This window comes from Saimiri boliviensis, chromosome 4, assembly GCF_048565385.1.
Source record: "Saimiri boliviensis isolate mSaiBol1 chromosome 4, mSaiBol1.pri, whole genome shotgun sequence".
Lineage (NCBI taxonomy): Eukaryota > Metazoa > Chordata > Mammalia > Primates > Cebidae > Saimiri > Saimiri boliviensis.
This window is the reverse complement of record NC_133452.1, coordinates 60,128,981-60,150,326: the sequence shown is the minus strand read 5'-3', so window position 1 is coordinate 60,150,326 and position 21,346 is coordinate 60,128,981. Positions and strand designations below refer to the sequence as shown.

At 41.4% G+C, this 21,346-nt stretch overlaps 1 protein-coding gene across 3 annotated transcripts in view; it reads right to left on the bottom strand.

The window, feature by feature from the left end:
* Positions 1–21,346, bottom strand: part of PPIL6 (peptidylprolyl isomerase like 6) — a 48,930-nt gene that overhangs the window by 5,208 nt on the left and 22,376 nt on the right. For all 3 annotated transcript variants that reach the window (XM_010346458.3, XM_074397632.1, XM_039467620.2), the window contains one exon: positions 3,397–3,532. In XM_010346458.3, coding sequence (XP_010344760.2) covers positions 3,397–3,532 — 136 coding nt within the window. The remainder of the gene's footprint in view (positions 1–3,396; positions 3,533–21,346) is intronic.

Genomic DNA, 21,346 nt, shown 5'->3' with positions numbered 1-21,346 from the left:
TTAGCTCGTCTTCTTATGAAACTTTCCATGACCCCCTCCCACCTTACAAGTCTCTTAAAATGAAATAATTCCCCCTCCCACTAGCACCCCATCTACCATATGTGTGCATGAATGGAGAGCTTACAGGCTTGTTTTGTGATATTCTTTCTCTGTGAGACCACTGGGCCAGGCCATGCTCTGTGGATTGCTATGGTCTTTCCTGAAGGACATTCCCAGTGTCACCCATCTGAGGGAGTGGCAGGTTCACGTACCTGAAAATGGGCTTGGAAGGAGTGTCTGTCTTGGATCAGAGGAAATTTCTGCATCACTCTGGACCTTGCTAACCACGTCTGGGCTTCCAAAAGCTCAGACACACCTGGGGATACTGAGAGATGCTAGGGAAGAGGCAGCACTACACCTGGGAAGGAAGGTATCCCTGAAGGAGTTCTATTTCATTAGTTTAACTAGATTATCTAGTTGCCTATTATATCTTACCTTTCTGCTTCTCCCTTAGCATTCTGTAAGGTCTTGTTTAAATATTCCAGCTGAGCCTCAACTGTAATTTGGAGACTTTTTTCTTTTTTTTTTTTTCAATTTAGAGATTTAAGGAATACACTGAGATCATACTTGAGGCAGAAAAGAAGAGGGGCAGTGCCTCCCAGAGGCTAGAGTGATAATAACAAAAATTAGAGATTTCCCTAAGAGGAAGGTGGATCATAGAGAATTGGAATCATCAAAAGGAGACCGAGTGCTCTCCACTCCACTGTGGCCCTGTAAGGCTCTATGCTCCCTTTGATGGAAGGTGTTGCAGGGTGTTTTCTTTCCCACCTCCCAATGCACCTTGTACGCAGTTTGCATAGCCCATGTCTCACTGTCACATAGCTGCTGGTTATTTGACCTGTTTTTCCTAATATGCTCTAAGCTCCCTGAAGAGCAGGGATTGTACCTTGTCACTTTTCCCCCAGCACTGAGTATTACGAATGGCATACTACAGGTGCCTAACAAAATTCTATTTGAATGAGTTGGGAAAACAGCAGAAGAGAGGGTTGAAAAAAGATGTGGGGCCAGAGAGTGGAGGACCTAGAATGCCATGGTAGACACCAAGCTCGGCAGATGTGGAAGGGGTAATGGAGGCACTAAAAGTTTTCAAGTAGTCATGTTTGTGTTTGAGAAAGGTGTCTTTAGCTTAGAGACAAAGGATCACCACGGTTGGTAGAGGATAGAGACTGTCAGCAACATGACAAGAGATTTAAATGATCCAAGGAAATGTTATGTGAATTTAAAACTAATTTAACAATGCATTTTCAAAATCAGAATACAATTTATTTGGGACCAGGGAAAACTGAAGTCAAGTCATTATTTTAGGCTATGCATCTATTAATGTAATGTTATCTCTCTTTAAAGACAGCCTTTGGATGAAAATACACTTTCTATTTTTCAACCTGGAAGTACCACAGAAAGCATTACACTAAAGGAATTATTGTGGTTAAAGTGGCATGAAATTCCAGGTGCTGGAGAGTCAATAATGTTCCCTATGGAGTGAATAAATCTAACAGTTATTCAGAAAAATCCAAATACTTTACATTATTTTAGGGAACACAAAGTAAGCCCTGCCTCATATTCACTCAGTAATTAAAGAGCGATATAAAACACTGGAGTGATGAAAAGTATTTCCATCATTCATTTTAGGTCCACATGTCTTAAGCATAATAATATTCTAATAATAACTACTACCTGTGATGTTTCCATATTTAAAATCATTCAGTAATAAAAGTTACATGTAACTTGAATAGTTTTCATCTACCTCTTTATGGTGTCCATGGACAATTACTTAAATGACTTCACCTCTTCACTACTACATATTAGTATATCTATATTATTAAGCACTGTGGTATGATTCATAGTAATTACAAATTGATAATATCTTTAAGGCTGAAGATCGATAGATGGATAAATAGAGACACAGAAAGAACATTATCATGACTATGCCTAAATGGTTTCTCTGTTTTTATTTTGTTTTACGTATGTGTATGTGTGTGTGTGTGTGTGTGTGTGCATGTGTGTGTTTGAGACAGAGTCTTGCTCTGTTGCCCAGGCTGGAGTGCAATGGCATAATCTTGGCTTACTGCAGCCTCTGCCTTCCAGGTTCAGGTTCAAGCAATTCTCTGCCTCAGCCTCCTCAGTAGCTGGGATTACAGGTACCCACCACCACACCCAGCTAATTTTTTGTATTTTTAGTACAGATGGGGTTTCACCATTTTGGCCAGGCTGGTCTTGAACTCCTGACCTCATGATCCACCTGCCTCGGCCTCCCAAAATGCTGGAATTACAGGCGTAAGACACTGTACCCAGCCTTGTTTTACATACATTTTTGAGACAGGATCTCATTCTGTTACCCAGGCTGAAGTGTAGTCACATAATCATGGCTCCCAGGCTCAAGCAACCCCCTCACCTCAGCTTCTTCAGTAGCTGGGACTACAGGCATGCACCACCACACCCAGCTAATACTTTTAAATTTAATTTAATTTTATTTTATTTTGACCCAGCCTTGCTCTGTTATCCAGGCTGGAGTGCAGTGGTACAATCTCGGTCACTGAAACCTCCACCTCCCGGGTTCAAGCAATTCTCCTGCCTCAGTCTCCTGAGTAGCCAGGGCTACAGGAGTGCACCACCATGTCCAGTTAATTTTTTGTAGTTTTAGTAGAGATGGGGTTTTGCCATGTTGGCCAGGCTTGAACTCCTGACCTCAAGGGATCTGCCTGCCTCAGCCTCTCAAAGTGTGGGATTACAGGCATGAGCCACCACACCTGGTCTATTTATTTTTGAGGCAGTCTTGCTCTGACACCTAGGCTGGAGTACAGTGGTATGATATCAGCTCACTAAAACTGCCTCCCACGTTCAAGTGATTCTCCTGCCTTAGCCTCCACAGTAGCTGGGATTAGAGGCATGTACCACCATGCCTAATTTTTGTATTTTTAGTAGAGACAGGGTTTCACCAAGTTAGCCAGGCTGCTCTGGAACTCCTGGTCTCCTTCGCCTGCCTCGACCTGTCAAAGTGCTGGGATTACAGGCATAAGCCGCCATGCTTGGCCAGCTAATTTTAAAATTTTTTGTAGAGATGGGGTCTCGCTATGTTGCCCAGGTTGGTCTTGAACTCCTGTGCTCAAGCAGTCCTCCCAAGTTAGCCTCCAAAAGTGCTGAGATTACAGGCCTAAGCCACTGTGCTTGGCCAGTTTCTGTGTTTTTATAGATAGGAAAATTCTTGCAAAATATTTCTTAAATACTTTTGTCTCTATTTGTATTATTTTTGCATTTAAGCCCTATTTTTAGCTACTTTTACACTATATACAATATCCAAACATTTTTGAATATTTTATATGCATCAACATTATATAGACAAATCTACAATATACATACCCAAAAGCCACAAATTTTCTGTCTAGATAAGGAGTTGCTTGCAGTGTGATATAGAATTGTGACCCATTGCTGTGGCGGCCTTTGTTGGCCATTCCAAGAACTCCTCTTTTATTATGAGGAACTGAAAAGTTTTCATCTAGGAAAGACAATAATCAGTAGGTCATTAGCACATTGCTATTATCTCAATTTATTGTAACATCTAAGAAACAAATAGAACCCTTGGTGACAATCTCAATCGTATTTATCAATACATTCCAAACTGTAAATATTCTATTTATTTTGAATTACTTTCAAACCTTCAAATGGGCTGTTAAAAAAGATAAGCTGGAAAACCTTATTAGAACTATTTGAATATTCAGCTTTAGTTTGTCTTTACCATAAACCAGTGTGCTAAGAAAATTAATAATGTACAAGGAAATATATACAGTATTCTAATTAAGAATAAAGGTCAGAAAACTTTCTTATGCTGTTTCGGCATTTCCTTCAAACTACCACCATGCTCATTAAAAACACTTCCTCTGGGCCAGGTGATTCCTCTGATCACCCCTGTAATTCCAGCACTTTGGGAGGCTGAGGCAGGTGGATCACGTGTCAAGAGATTGAGACCATCCTGGTCAACATGGTGAAACCTCATCTCTACTAAAAACATGAAAATTAGCTCGGTGTGGTGGTGCATGCCTGTAGTCCCAGCTACTCAGGAGGCTGAGGCAGGAGAATCGCTTGGAGGCAGAGGTTGCAGTGAGCCAATATTGCTCCACTGCACTCCAGCCTAGCGACAAAGCAAGACTTGTTTTTCTCAAACAAACAAATATCTCCTCTGAGAAGTCTTCTGTGGACCTAACCTAACCCCCAGGCCCCCAAGCATCTTACACATAGCTTTTGGACAGTCCTTACAACACTCTATGTAATTATTGGTTTACACAGCATTTTCTGTAGTACGTGAAGGCAGGAACCTTGTCTCCCGGAAGCTTTAGCTCCAGGCTTCCTACCACATTAACTGGCCTAAGTGTGGACCTAAATGTTTGGGCAGATTTCAATTCCATGTACTTTTCCATCCCATGTAGTTTAAAAATGTTGATGATGAAAGGAAATTAATTATGCTTATTTCTAGTAATCTTCAAATAAATTTAAATCTGAAACCTTGTTTGGATTGACCAAGATTTTGCGGAAAGCAATAGCTTTTTTAGTGTAAGATTCAGAAGTAAAAAGAGTTGTACAGTGATTATCAGGTTACCAATTTGAAGACATATCATTCCCAGCATTGCTTTCAAGTTCAGATACACAGAGGGAAATAATGGATGAAAAATTCAATGAAAGTTTTCATTCAATAACTTTATAAATTTCTTAGAATAACTGAGAAATATGAATATTAACTATAAGATTTTATTAAACTGCAATTGCTATTATTATTCTAAGTTTCAAAACTAAGCAAACTAAGTGATTAAGCCATATCTGGTAGTTAATTTCAGCCTGTTAAGTTGAAAACTGAATAAAGACCTCTGAAACCTTATGAAATGCAAATGAGGCATTTTTGTACAAATGAGTCTATATAATTACACTGATGCTCCTTATTCAATTCAGTGAAATAAAGAAAAAAACTCATTAATTTCACAGAAAATTGCATGAAATGGAAATCTGCCCACAGCAAAGATTCAGAAAGTTTTAACAGAATGGTATGGCATTTCTTTTAGATACTCTGATTTATTTTTCTTAAATTCTGTAAAAATTGGGGAAGAAAATTGATACAAGTTGTAACATTTTTACCAAAAATTCTGTGACTGTGGGATAACTTTAAAGCAGTTAATCGTAACACCTATCAAAACAATTGCTACCTATGTAAAAGCCCACATGTAAAACAGTTGAAGAAGTGTCTAGAGCAGCGAGGCATGGTGCCTCACACCTGTAATCAAGCACTTTGGGAGGCCAAGGTGGGGGATCCTTGAGGCCAGGAGTTCAAGACCAGTCTGTCCAACAGGGCAAAACCCCATCGCTACTAAAAACACAAAAATTAGCTGGGCGTGGTGGTACATGCCTGTAATCCCAGACACTTAGGAGGCTGAGGCAGAAGAATCACTTGAACCAAGGACGCGGAGGTTGCAGTGAGCTGAGATTATGCCAATGCACTCTAGCCTGGGTGAAAGAGAGAGACTCAGTCTCAATTTTTAAAAAATTGCCTAGAGCCCTGTCATCTCCTGGACACATTTATTTAGGACAGCATGGAAATCCTTAGAGACAATTTGACAACCATTGCTATAAAGGGACAGAATAAATTATATTTTTAAAAGGTGCAGGTAGTCCCTGACTTACAAACTTTAAAATGTATGGACCTGGAAAAAAGTGTGAAAACTAAATGACTATGTGTGGATTCTCTAAGTCCAGAATGTATACGTGAATCTTAAGAACCTGAGGCTATGCTGCTTCCAGGTCAGGCAGTAATGCCAGAACCTATGGAAACAGGTCAGTGGTCATGCCATGACAGGCCAACTTGGCATGATCTTGTATGGATCAAATAAAATGATGTGTAAGAAAGAACCATTGTAAATATTAACTCTAACTAGCTTTGCAGACACAAAGTATTACAAGACAAGGGTAATTTACATGTTCTTTTGTTCTGCTGTGTCTGACTCACTTTTTTTTTTTTTTTTTGAGACGGAGTTTCGCTCTCGTTACCCAGGCTGGAGTGCAATGGCGCGATCTCGGCTCACCGCAACCTCCGCCTCCTGGGTTCAGGCAATTCTCCTGCCTCAGCCTCCTGAGTAGCTGGGATTACAGGCACGCGCCACCACGCCCAGCTAGTTTTCTGTATTTTTAGTAGAGACGGGGTTTCACTATGTTGACCAAGATGGTCTCGATCTCTCGACCTCGTGATCCACCCGCCTCGGCCTCCCAAAGTGCTGGGATTACAGGCTTGAGCCACCGAGCCCGGCCCGTGTCTGACTCACTTTTAACCATCTGTTCATTTCTATATTTCCTGATCTTTCCAACCCCTCTACTTTTCTTCCTCTTTACAGTTCTCTCCAAGCTTCCATAAAGCTCTAAAATTCAAGAGCTATAATTTTCATTTAAATTAAATTAATTTTTTTTAGAGAAGGCATCTTGTTTATGTTGTCCCAACTGGTCTTGAACTCCTGGGCTCAAGGCCTCCTGCCTCAACCTCCTGAGTAGCTGGGACTACAGGTGTGTGCTACTATACCTGGCTAGCTATAATTTTTTAAAAAATTATTTACTGGCTGGGTGTGGTGACTCATGCCTGTAATCCCAGCACTTTGGAGGCCGAGGCAGGTGGATCATGAGGTCAGGAGTTCAAGACCAGCCTGGCCAAGATGGTGAACTCTCGTCTCTACTAAAAATTAAAAAAAATTAGCCGGGCTTGGTGGCACATGCCTGTAGACCCAGCTACTTAGGAGGCTAAGGCAGAAGAATAGCCTGAACCCAGGAGGTGGAGGCTGCAGTCAGCCAAGATCGTGCTACTGCACTCCAGCATGGGTGACCAAGCGAGACTTCATCTCAAAAAAAAAAAAAAAAAAATTATTTATTAATGTAAGGTTCCCTGATTTTCTAATAGTAAATTTTTGGTACATTTCATTTAATACTTAAAACATTAAATTAAGTTGCTTTATACTTCCATGATAACAAAATGCACCCTTTGGCAGTAAACAGCACTGTTGAAGAGGTTTAAATAGAGTGAAAGCCCCCATAGAGGAATTTTTGTCCTTTTTGTTTGGTGAGAAGTGAGGTCACTGGTCAGTAAGTAGGTCTGATTCAAGCCTATTTTCTCCTGAGTGTTTCTGCCAGGGATTATACAGAAACCAGTAGCTGAAACTTGCCTGAGTAGAAAGAGCCTATTTATTTAGGACTTTAAAAGCTGTGATTCAAGGCTGGGCATGGTGGCTCACACCTGTAATCCCAGCACTTTGGAAGGCCGAGGCAGGCGGATCACCTTAGGTTGGGGGTTCGAGACCAGTCTGGCCAGCATAGAGAAACCCTGTCTCTACTAAAAATACAAAACTAGCCAGGTGTGGTGGCGTATACCTGTAATCCCAGCTACTCAGGAGGCTGAGGCAGGAGAATCGCTTGAACCTGGGAGGCAGAGGTTGCAGTGAGCCGAGACTGCGCCATTGCACTCCAGCCTGGGCAACAAGAACAAAACTCCATCTCAAAAAAAAAAAAAAAAAAGTTGTGATTCAAAACAAAGCAAAACAGACTTTCCCTAGGTTTAAAAAAATTAACTCATTTGTAAAATAATCATCTAATTATTTTATTGTATTATTTTTGTGTTAAGCTTAATAAAAGTGAGTTTTGCGGTTGTAGTTTATCACAGCCCTGGTTTTAATTCTGCAACTCATGGAAATAAGACCCATGAGAGAAACGTGGAGGTAGGACTGGCTGGCTGCTGTGTTCACATTCCCAGGTGGGTGAAGGAATGAGGGAGACCCATGCCTTAGCTGTTCTGAGGACTAGCCATGCTCTCGCTTTCATAGTTACTCATCTTTCCTTCTGGAACATCTCTCCTTCTCACTTGATTGCTTACTGGATTTTTTCTAATTTTGTGCTACCAGACCAACCGAATAACAAAAATGTCACTGAACACACCGGGACTCCGTGGCCACAATAAGGACAGCAAAGCCTCTATCTGGAGACCAAATACTAACGGTCTAAGAATGGGGTGAGGGTTAATCAGCAGAGACTCAGGGGTGTCTAGGGGGTCAGGTGAGGAGGTGAGTGAATAAATCAGTCTCCTACTGGACAGGAGGCCCATGTTCTGTCTGAAGCTGTGACTCCAAGCACAAAGCATTTGGGTACTCTGATAATGGCTGTGGGGTGGAGAGGTACAGTGGATCGTCATCAGGGATTGGGGCCAGGAGAATCCTTTCCCCATCTGCAATGTGTTGCTGCAGACCCAACTCAAGGCTACTCTGTGCCGCCACCCCCAGTCTCCAGGCAGCTATTCTTCCTTTTCCCAGAGCTCTCAGTTCCTTCCTCTCTAACAGCAACTGGCACAGCACCTGTAGCTGATCTGTTTAAACATCTGTCTGCACAAAAACACTAAAATCCCTCAGAGTAGAAACTCGGTTAAACGATCTTGTTGTCACAGGCCCTAGCACCATGTGAGCACCTACCTTGGAGTTTAGTATTTTATGAATGACTAAAGGAATGGTGTCACTTGCATGTTTTCATCTGATAAAGCTGTCTGCAGGAATTTAGAAGGAAAATAGCTACTACTTTTCCCTTTCACTTTGGCCATTGATTCAATAAAGATATCTTTTCATTGTATTGAAATATAGACAAAAAACACCATAGAAAATTAATGCATAAAGGCCAAGAAAAGAAATTTTGCTGGCCTCTGTCCAAAGTTCCTTGTCAAGCCCCTATCTCACCCAAAAGGAACCATTCCCCAACTTTTATATAACAATGCACTTAATGTTTCCTTATAGTCTTAACATCCAAATGTGAATCCCTAAGCACTACAGTTCAGTCTTTCCCACTTAAAAAATTTGTTATGCTTTTTAAGGTCTTTTAATCTGCAGGTGTCCCTTTCTTTTCCTTATATTTATCTATTACTAATGAACCTGAGCTGTTTAACCTTGAGAATTTCTCCCAGTCAAGTCTGTCGATTGCACACATGGTGCAGTCCAGTCCTCTGTCCTGTCAGTTCTGCCATAAAACTAGTTTTGAAAATGCACATTTGCTTCAACTTGATGGATATATTAGGGAAAGCCTTGTGCATTACGGATTTCACCCCTACTTACATTCTTCCACAATGAGAAACACTAGGGAAATGAAAACTGCATCTAGCTATGCGGAGCCATGCAGGAACACACACACCTCACACATCTATCTACCAGCTACCCTGGTGCTGTTCTGAACCTCTCCCACCCACATCTAGGGTTCTGATTGCAGAAAACCCTCCTTCCACCACTTCAAAATCACTCAAAAGCTTGCAACTCTTCCCATTCCCACTTTCACCAACCTCAGGTCTTTTACAAGGTATGTAAGTTTTGTGACCATTTAACATATGTAAAACTGTACTGATGGATTTTTTGCTTGTTACTATGCTGTTTTTTTAATTCCATCAAGAAAGTTCTTCTCAAACCTCATTTTCACAATAAACTCAGTGGTTTTTAATTGTACGATGCTGCATAGTGGATTTTTTGTGTGTTTTGTTTTTTGAGACAGGGTCTCACTCTGTCACCCAGGAGGGATTACATCATGGCTCACTCACTGCAGCCTTGGACCTCTTCGGCTTGAGATCCTTCTATCTCAACTTTCCAAGCAGCTAGGACCGCCGGGGGATGCCATCATGCCCAGCTAATTATTATTATTATTATTTTTTTAAGAGATGGGATCTCCTTATGTTACCCTGGCTGGTTTTGAACTCCTAGGCTCCAGAAATCCTCTTATTTCAGCCTCCTAAAGTGCTGGGATTACCGGCATGAGCCACCATGTCTGGCCAAAATGTGTAGTTTTTTTTAGGAACACATATGTCACATTAAACAAAACTGACTGTATTTCTTGCAAATTGGCAGCTGAGTTCAGGGACTTAATCAGACTCATATTCCTTGGTAGTGTCTTCTTTCAACAGAAGCCTCATCATGTCTTATTGTCTCTGTTTTTGTGAAATTAGCAGATTGATACAGCAAATGCTTGGACTCATTATTTCACTGGGGGCAGCAAAACGGTGACATTCCAATTCTATTATTTCCTTTTCATTTATCAGTGGCAATACTTTTATAAAGAGATGTTTCCCCTTATCTACAATTTAGTACAGTTTACATAGAGAAAAGGTAGGAGTGCTTCTTTCCCTATACTTATCACTTTTCATGATAAATTAATTTCCTAGTATTCCTCCAAAGGTAACCCATTAGCCTTTATTTATAATATCATCATAAAATCACAGATTTGAAATATTTATTGGGTTTTTATCAATTGCAATTACTATTGTTTGTGAAACTCAAATTACCCCATCTTTGGCCAGTAAGACCCTCTTCAAATTGGCTCCTGAGGACTTCTGACATGACCCCAGTGATCTTTCACAAAAGAAATCTCCACACTTTGCAGCATTGTACGATAAAGGCCACTTTTGCTATCGAATAGCACACGAGGTTTCAGGCTCATTTTGCAGATTTCCTGCCTGAGATCTGGCATCTGCCATTTTTCCCAGAGACTCTGGTTTCTTTAAGTGAAAAATGACATTTCAAAACAACAATCTAAATTCTAAGACTACGCATTGTTACTGGGTTGTGGTCATTGCTTATAGACCTTTTCAGTGAACAGAGGTATACATACATACACACACACACACACACACACACACACACACACACACACGATACTTCTTGAGTTTAAAGTGATATTTCCAATTCATGTTCAGGACTATGGAATATTCTTATTAGCCTCTATTATATTTCATCTCTATCTTCTTTCTTCCACATTGAGAATTCTGATTCTCAAGGACAAAGAAAATGATGAAATTTGAACATGTCATAATTACTCAATGACTTTATCTCACATTACATATAAAACAGTCTCAATCTCAAAATAACAATACCAATAATACCATCAGCAGTGTACTTTACTGAGAATAGTTAAAAAATAAAACTTGTATATATTCATTTTCCTCTATTTTTAAAAAAAATAGACTATATCTCCACTGCCCAAGCATATCATCATTACACAGCATAATCTCACCCTTTTCTTTGAGATGGGGTCTTGCTATGTCGCCCAGGCTGGTCTCAAACTCCTGGACTCAAGCAGTCCTGCCTCAGCCTCCCAAGTAGATGGAACTAAAGGTGCATGCTGCCACACCTGGCATATGCCTCATTGAATTTAAGTTCACAAAGAACAATATGATTAATGCTCACCACCAGTTGTGTGTCAATGTCTCTCTTATTATTAATATTTGGTTGTGTGAAATTCATTCTATGGCAGATTCTACAGAAAGGGCTTCTGGCAACACTATTCCCTAAAGTCTTGCATGTTGATAAACTTGTGTGCCCTTTATTATTCAATGTCAATTTGACTGGATATAAAATCCTTGCTCACATTTCCTTTGCTTGAGTATCATTATTATTCCATTTTCTTCTGGCATAAAGTGTTGATGTCAAAGAATATGATAATCTAATTTTCTTTCCCTTATAAATCACTTGCTCTTTTTGCCTGGATGCCCAAATAATTTTTCATTAATGTCCAATAATGTTATGAAAATATGTCTTGGTGTTGGCTGTTCTGCTTCAAACTATCAGATTCATGCTATGCTATGCGTAATCCCAGCACTTTGGAAGGCTGAGGCGGGCAGATCACTAGAGGTCAGGAATTCCAGACAAGCCTGGCCAACATGGTGAAACCCTGTCTCTACTAAAAATACAAAAAAATTAGCTGGGCATCGTGGCAGGTCCCTATAATCCCAGGTACTCAGGAAGGTGAGGCAGGAGAATCGCTTGAACCCAGGAGGCAGAGGTTGCAGTGAGCCAAGACTGCACCACTGCACTCCAGCCTGGGTGACAGTATCAAGAGACCTCTCTCTCAAAAAACAAAAACAAGAAAGAGGTCAAATTATCCTTGTTTACAGATGACATGATCTTATATTTGGAAAAACCTACAGACTCCACACACAAAAAAAAAACTATTAGAACTGATAAATAAATTCAGTAAAGTTGCAGGATAGAAAAACATACAAATATCAATAGCATTTCTATATGCCAACAGTTAACAATCTGAAAAAGAAATCTAAAAATCAATCTGATTTACAAATAAAACTAAATTACTAGGAATTAACCAAAGAAGTGAAAAACCCTACAATGAAAACTACAAAACACTAATGAAAGAAATTGAAGAGGGCAATCAAAAAATGAAAAGCTATTGCACGTTCATAGGTTGGAATAATTAATAGTGTTAAAATGTCCATACTATCCAAAGCAATCTACATAGTCAATGCAATCCCTATCAAATACCAAAGACAGCCCACTAGCAGAGTGGTCACAGTGCCATCTGCCTCATGTGGGGCCCACTTCTCTGACCAGCAGACTGGTGGATTACCACCTGATGCAGGCGCTGAGCCCATCTCAGCAGAGGTATCCTGGAGAGATCTTCACCCAGGTTCCACTTGGAAGATCAGTCAGTGCCATTTCTGCTGGAGCTTTAATTTTTTTCTTCCTTCTGATTACAATACTTCTTTTCTGTCGCTTTAACCAACCTCCTGGGAAACACCTCTTTTGTCGTTGTTGGGTGTAGAGGCCATGCTAAGGTCTAAGGGACACCATGTTGTCACTGTTCATCCTGTTTGCTCTCCTAGTCACCTTGGCCCGGTGTGGGTGGGGACACAACTCTATAGTAAATATTTTGACAAGTATTGCATCAGGGAAGCATCTTCATGGTTGCTGGATTTGTCATGAACATCCCCAGGACAGAGAGCTCTATCTTCTGGCTTATCTGGGAAATCTCACTACCATACCCCCACAACCTCCTAACTAACCATAGCGATCCCCAAACCCCAAACCCCTACTTGTTAAATGGAACTCTCCTCCACTTAACAGATTCTACTTGAACCTCTGCCACCATAGCCTGGACCTGGGAAATAGGGTATCTGTATCTCCAGTGCACTAATGATTCTATCTTTTGCAGCCACCATTGTGTTTATGACACAAGAGCAGAAGCCTCCCGGTGATGCTCTGATCCAACTTTAGCTGTCACATTCCCAAGGCCACAGCAAGGTGAAAGGAATTCCACTTGTAAGCAAGGAGACCACATATGGTACCTTACGGGTCAGAACACACAAGGGAAAAACAACTGCCTAGTCTGGGAAGGTGGGAGTACTGACCCTTTCCAGAAAACAAAGTGTCCCACCATCCCCTTTGGAACAGGGAATAAGTATCTCTATAGACACAACTTCACAGCAAGGCGTAAATACCATACCCCGTAGGGCTTCTGTTTATGCTCCAACTGGCTCATTTTTGCTTGTGCCATGAATGGGAAGAAATTGCAACCTGAACTGCTCCCAACACCCTGGGGAGTCACCTGTTCTCTTAGGAGTAGCTTTCCCTTGTATATCAAAAACTTGGAACGAAGGTGAATGGATACTGGTCACTCTTGCCCCTCCAGGAGTCACTGGCTATAACCCCATAACACCCAAGAATGCCAGAAGTGAGTAATAGGATTAATTCTGGCAGGAATTGGCAGTGCTAGGACTAGCAGCACCTTGCGGGCAGCTTTGCCTATCATGAGTCATCTCTAATGAACTTGACTCAATCCCTAGAATCCTTAGCCACCAACATGGGTCAGGCATTAAAGGGAATTCAAGAGTCCTTAGGCTCTTTCGCAAATGTAGTTCTTGATAACACACTAGCATTGGATTACTTACTAGCTGAACACAGTAGAGACAGTAGAGTCTGTGTAGTTATTAATAAAACCTGCTGCACATATTTTAACAACTCTAGACAAGCTGAGGTTAACATTGAAAAGATCTATGAACAAGCTACCTGGTTACAGAGATATAATCAGAGCACTGACCCCAACTATAGTTGGTCAACTATCAAGTGCCTTCCCAAGTCTCACCTGGTTTTTACCTCTTGCAGGAACTTGGATAGCTATCTTTTTGTTTCTAATATTTGGCCCTTGCTTATTTAACCTCTGAGTAAAAGTTTGTGTTTTCTAGATTACACCAGTTCCAGGCCCCAAAAAAAAAAAAAAATGCTGGCACAAGGCTTCCAACCTATCCCATCTACTGATCTGGAGAATGAAAGTATCCTGTCTCTGGGCCCCTTACATCAGGTATCCAGAGATTTTTCACTCCTCCGGTGCTAGGCAGGGCCTGTGCCCATGAGCTCAGCAGGAAGCAGTCACAGAAGACTGACCTTCACCCTTCTGCAGCCCCCTTAAGGAGAAGGATCTAATTTCTGAGGGGGAAATGAGGTAGGAGGCAGGACTTAATTCCAGAGGTGGGGCTCAAACAATGGACCAGATTGAGGACTAGCTAAAATAGGGCCAGGGTGAAAGCAGCTTTCAATCAGACCTGCCCACCAGTGTGCCATGTCAATCTACTGTTGCCATGGCAACACCTGGAAGTTACTGGCCCTTTTCCATGGCATCTAATAATCCAAAAGTTACTACCCCTTTCCTGCATAAACCACCCCTTAACCTGCATACAATTAAAGGTGGGTATAAATGTGACTACAAAACCATCCTGAGCTGCTACTCTCTGCCTAGGGGGTAGCTCTGCTCTACAGGAGCAGTCACAGAACTGTAATACCATTGGAGCTGTAATGCTACCTGTTCAATAAAGCTGTTTTCTTCTAAAAAGGAATTATCAATGACATTCTTCACGAAAATAGAAAAAAAAATCCTAAAATGTATATGGAACCACCAAAGACCCAGAATAGCCAAAGCTATCTTAAGCAAAAAGAACAAAACTGAAAGAATCACATTACCTGACTTTAAATTATACTACAGAGCTATAGTAACCAAAACAGTATGGTACTAGCATTAAAAACAGGCAAATAAACCAATGGACCACAATAGAGGAACCAGAAACAAATCCACACACCCACAGTGAACTCATTTTCGACAAAAGTGCCAAGAACATAAACTGAGGAAAACACTTCAATAAATAATGCTGGGAAAACTGGATATCCATACGCAGAAGAATGAAACTAGACCCCTACCTCTCACCATGTAAAAAAAAATCAAATCAAAATGGGTTAAAGACTTAAGTCTAAGCCCTCAAACTACGAAACTACTCAATAAAATATCAGGGAATCTCGCTGGACAAATGGGATCACATCAAGTTAAACAGCTTCTGCACAGCAAAGGAAACAATCAACAAAGTGAAGAGATGACTAAAGTGGTAGCTCACACCTATAATTCCAGCACTTTGGGAGGCTGAGGTGGGTGGATCACTTGAGGTCAGGAGTTCAAGACCAGCCTGGCCTGTGGGCAGGAAACCCCGTGGAAGATCCCACAAGTGCCAAGGCAAGGGTCTAAAGCCTCAGTCTGTTCCCATATAAATAAAGAGCTAGAAAAGAATTAGAGATACAGCTACATAGTTATTCCTATATATATATATAACCATATATAATCACATAGTTATTCACATACATATATTCGATATAACCTTTTAAGTTTACTAATGATTATTGGGTTCTGAAGCATGGAGCTAAGGTGACATGATGAACAAAGTGGTCCTAAAGCAAGATGCTCTAAGTCCTCTGTCATGCCAGGATAATGGTTGCTAGAGGGTGCCTCAACTGTGTGACAGTGCCAGGGCTGGTAAAGTGCCCACTGTTTAGCCAGCTAGGGAAGGAGACATCCAAATTGCTGAGACATCTCCTTCCTAGGGAAGTTAGAAGAAAACTCCGCTTCCCCAAGCTCTCGTGGTAGGCCTGATGGCTGTCAGGTACACCCGCAGACATCCAGGGGCTTAACTGTCTCTATGTAATGCTGTGCTTCAGTGGTCATGTTCTCTGTCCACTTTCATACTCCACTTCTGCACCTGGTTTCTCTTTTTCCCAAAAAATAAGAATCAGTAGTAGTAACATAAATCTTAATGTCTTTGTTCCTCTTTAACAAGTATGAGAAAAGCGCTAATGCATTAGGTTTTCTCCTCACCTCGGCTACTTAAAAGACCTGGGCCCTTATCTCCAAGACACATAATTTACCTGACCCTGTCACTGACCACCATTACCTCACCCTACCTACCCTGCCCCCTCCTGTGTACTCAATAAAACTCAGAGTGTCCCAGCACTCGGGGCCACTGCTGGACTCTGCGTTTTGGTTGGCAGGGGACCCCTGGGTCCAAATTCTGTTTTCTTTTTCTCTTCTATCTTTTATTTCCACAGTTTCTCATCTCCACAACAGCAGGGAGGGACACACAGGACCCTGTAGGGCTGGACCCTACACTGGCCAACATGGTGAAGCCCTGTCTCTACTAAAAACACAAAACTTAGTCAGGCGTGGTGGTGTGCACCTGTAATCCCAGCTATTTGGGAGGCTGAGGCAAGAGAACTGCTTGAACCTGGGCGGTGGAGTTTGCACTGAGCTGAGATTGCACCACTGCATTCCAGCCTGGGTGACGGAGTGAGACTCTGTCTCAAAAACAAAGAAAAAACAAAAACAAAAAACTCACAGAAAATATCTGCAAACTACCCAGCTGACAAGGGATTAATGACCAGAATATATAAGGAGTTCAAACAATTCTATAGGAAAAAACCTAATAATCAAATTTTTAAATGGGCAAAAGAATTGAATACGTAGTTATTTCTCAAAAGAAGACATACAAATGGCAAACAAACACATGAAAAGGTGCTCAACACCACTGATCATCAAAGAAACGTAAACCAAAACTATAATGAGATATCATCCCACTCCAGTTAAAATGGCTTTCATCCAAGAGACAGGCAATAACAAATGCTGGCAAGGATGTGGAGAAAAAGGGACCTTTGTACACTGCTGGTGGGAATGTAAATTAGCACAACCAATATGGAGAACCGTTTGGCGGTTCCTCAAAAAACTAAAATTAGAGCTACCATATGATCCAGCAATCTCACTGCTGGGTATATACCCAAAAGAAAGGAAATCATTTTATCAAAGAGATATCTGCCCTCCTATGTTTGTTCACTGTTCACGATAGCTAAGATTTGGAAGCAACCTAGATGTCCATCAACAGATAAATGGAGAAAGAAAGTGTGGTACATATACACAATGGAGTACTATTTAGCCATAAAAAAGAATGAGATCTAGTTATTTGCAACAACATGGATGGGACTGGAGGTTATTAGGTTAAGTGAAATAAGCCAGGCACAGAAAGACAAACATAACATGTTCTCATTTATTTGTGAGATCTAAAAATCAAAACAAATGAAATCATGGAGACAAAAGGGTAGAAGGATGGTTACCAGAGACTGGGAAAGGTAGTGGAGGGTAACAAGGGGAGGTGGGGATGGTTAATAGGCACACAAAAAAATTAGAAAAAATGAGTAAGACCTCAAATTTGATAGCACAACAGAGCGACTACAGTCAATAATAGTGGCATCTTTTTAAATAAAGAGCATATAATTGGATTGTAACACACAGCATAATTGCTTGAGGGGATGGATACCTTATTTTACACATTGTGATTATTTCACATTGCATGCCTGTATCAAAACATCTCAAGTACCCCATAAAGATATATACCTACCATGTACCCACAAAAATTAAAACAAAAAAAATTCCTCTTCCTATCTTGTACTTCTTTTAGGATATATGTTGTATTTTTATTTCCTCTTATGTTCCTTGTAGTTTATTCACTTCTGACATTTTCTTTTATTGCTCTCTTCAGCTCTGTCACATCATAGTTAAGTTTTCTATGAGCTCTTTCATGTCTTATCATTTTCTTAATGTCTTTTAGCTTTTTTGTTTGTTTTTGTTTGAGACAAGGTCTCGCTCTGTTGCCTAGGCTGGAGTGCAGTGATGCAATCTTGGCTCACTGCAACCTCTGCCTCCCAGGCTCAAGCGATCTTCCCATCTCAGCCTCATGAGTAGCTGAGATTACAGGTGTGTGCCACCGGCTAATTTTTGTATTTTTTGTAGAGATGGGGTTTGCTATGTTTCCCAGGCTTCTTTTAGCTTATTTTGATATAGACTGTTAAGAGTTTTGATCTACAGTTGACCCTTAAACGATGCAGGGGTTAGGGACACCAACCCCTCGGAGCAGTCAAAAATCCACACATAACTTTTGACTCCGCAGAAACTTAACTACTAATAGTCTGCAATGGACTAGCAGCCTTACCAATAACAAAAATAGTCGATTACGTGTATTTTGCAAGTTAAATATATTGTAAACTGTTTCCTTATAATAGAGAAAATAAAATTTATAAAGGAAATCATAAGAGAAAATATATTTACTATTCAATAAGTAGATGTGGATCATCATAACGGTATTCATACCGAGTAGGCTGAGGAAGAGGAAGAGAAAGGGTTGGTCTTGCTGTCTTAGGGGTGGCAGAGAGAGGTGGAGGAGGTAGAAGGGGAAGCAGTAAAGGCGGGTACACTCAGTGTCACCTTACGAACATACATTATAATTTCTTTTTTTTTTTTTTGAGATGGAGTTTCACTCTTGTTGCCCAGGCTGGAGTGCAATGGCGCGATCTCGGCTCACCGCAACCTCCGCCTCCTGGGTTCAGGCAATTCTCCTGCCTCAGCCTCCTGAGCAGCTGGGATTACAGGCACGCGCCACCACGCCCAGCTAGTTTTTTGTATTTTTAGTAGAGACGGGGTTTCACCATGTTGACCAGGATGGTCTCGATCTCTCGACCTCGTGATCCACCCGCCTCGGCCTCCCAAAGTGCTGGGATTACAGGCTTGAGCCACCACGCCCAGCCATACATTATAATTTCTGTTTGCCTTTTTGCCTTTTCATTTCTTTAGCAATGTTTCCATACAGTATCAATCCTTCTTCCACTCTTTGCTTTAGTTTCATTGCTCCTATCATAAAAAGGTCTATGTTGTAAAAGAAGTCAAAAGTAGTCTTGAGTAACTGAAACCCTACTGCCAGCTTGCCTAGTGTCAATCTGCTTTCTGACACTGCTTCTTCTATGTCTTCTTCCTCATCATCTGGTACTGGTTTGGAGGCACTGTCTCCAACAAGTCATCTTCTTTTAATGCCTCTGCTGTGGCATATATCAGGCCTTGAATTCTCTGAGATCCATATCTTGACACCATTCGTCCCTCACCTTTTTTGCCATATCCACAAATCTTTCATTATTTCCTTGATGGGCTCTGTCATCAATCTGTGAAGTCATGCACAACATCTGGGCAAAATTTACTCCAGCAGAAACTTGTTTCGAGCTTGATGGCTTTGACGGCTTTTTCTATGACAACAATGGCATCTTGAATGGTATAATCCTTTCATGATGTTCTCGCTGTTGGGCTTCTCCTCCATAAAGCTGACAATCCTTTCAAAAGAGTACCATGTGCAATCAGCCTTAAAGTTTCTTATGACCCCGACTAGCAGCTGAATTAGACATGCTGTGTTTGGGGGCAAATAGACCATTTTGATGCCTTTGGTGTTGAACCCATGGTGTTCTGGTGGCCAGGGGCATTGTTCAATGTCAAAAGAACTTTTTAAAAGGTAGTTCCTTACTGGGGGACTACCAGGGAGAAAGTATTGATGGAACCAATCTAGGCAAAGGGTTCTTTTTTCCCACGTCCCTTTGTACAGCCAAAAGGCTGGCACTGGGTGTTTAGGCTAGCAGCTTTATGGTTAAGGTCAGTTTGGATCATAAACCCAACTGCACTGGCACAAAACAGTACAGTTATCCTACTCCTTCCTGCCTTAAATACTAGTGCTTGCTTCTCTTACTAATAAATGTCTTTTGTGGCTTTTTTTTTTTTTTTAAAGACAGAGTCTTGCCTTTCCCCTAGCCTGGAGTGCAACGGCGGGATCTTGGTTCACTGCAACCTCTGCCTCCTGGGTTCAAGCAATTCTCCCGCCTGAGCCTCCTGAGTAGCTGGCATTACAGGCACCTGCCATCAAGCCCAGCTAGGTTTTGTATTTTTAGTAGAGACAGGGTTTCACCATGTTGGCCAGGCTGGTCTTGAACTCGTGACCTCAGGTGATCTGCCTGCCTTGGCTTCCCAAAGTGCTGGGATTCAGGCGTGAGCCACAGTGCCCAGCCTTTTAGTGGCTTTTTTTTTTTTTCCAGAATAGGTCACTTTCGTCTGCCACAAAACCTGTTCAGGCAGATTCCTTTTTCTTTTTATTTTGTTAATGACATCTTGGAATTCATCTTCTGCCTCTTGGTCAGAAGAAGCTGCTTCTCCTGTTATCTGGATATTTTTAAAGCCAAACTTTTTTCTAAAATTATCAAACCATCTTTTGCTGGAATTAAATTCTACAGCTTCATTTTTTTTTTTTTTTTTTGAGATGGAGTTTCGCTCTTGTTACCCAGGCTGGAGTGCAAATGGTGCAATCTTGGCTCACTGCAACCTCCACCTCCTGGGTTCAGGCAATTCTCCTGCCTCAGCCTCCTGAGTAGCTGGGATTACAGGTGGCATGCACCTGTAGTCCTAGTTACTCAGGAGGCTGTGAGGCAGCAGGATTTCTTGAGCCCAGGAGTTTAAGGTTACCATGAGCTATGATCATGCCATTGCACTCCAGCCTGGATGACAAAGTGAGACCCTGTCCCTTAAAAAAAAAAAATGGAAGTAAACGTATTTCACAAAGTGCAAGGTTTTCACACTTGATGATATAGCTGCAGTGGCAGCTTCTCCAAAAAACATTCTAATGTATTTATTGAAAAAAATCCAAGCTAGATGTGGTAGCAGGTGCCTGCAGTCCCACCTACTTAGGAGGCTAAGGTGGGAAGATCGCTTGAGCCCAGGAATTCAAGTCCAGCTTGGGGAATACAGTTGAGACCCTGTCTCTATTTAAAAACAAAAAAACCAAAAAACTTTAAGTTTCTTTAAGTAGACTCGTACAGTTTAAAATCGTGTTGCTCAAGGGTCAACTGTACCCTATGATCATATCTTTCTAGAGTACATTCACTATCCGTGCTGATGTTACTCTGCTCCTTATTCTCTTTATTCTTATAATCACATTGAAACTTTTTTTGTTTGTTTTGGAGAGAGTCTCGCTCTGTCACCAGGCGCCAGGTTGGAGTGCAGTGGCGCGATCCTGGCTTACTGCAACCTCCACCTCCTGGGTTCAAGCAATTCTCCTGCCTCAGCCTCCCAAGTAGCTGGGACTATAGGCTCACGTCACCACACCCAGCTAATATTTGAATTTTTTAGTAGAGATGGGGTTTCACCATGTTGGCCAGGATGGTCTCGATCTCTTGACCTTGTGATCTGCCCGCCTCGGCCTCCTGAAGACCTTGAAACTTCTATTGTTCATTTTATTTATTTATTTTTTGAGACAGAGTCTCCCTCTGTCACCCAGGTGGGAATGCAGTGGCGCGATCTCAGCTCACTGCAACCT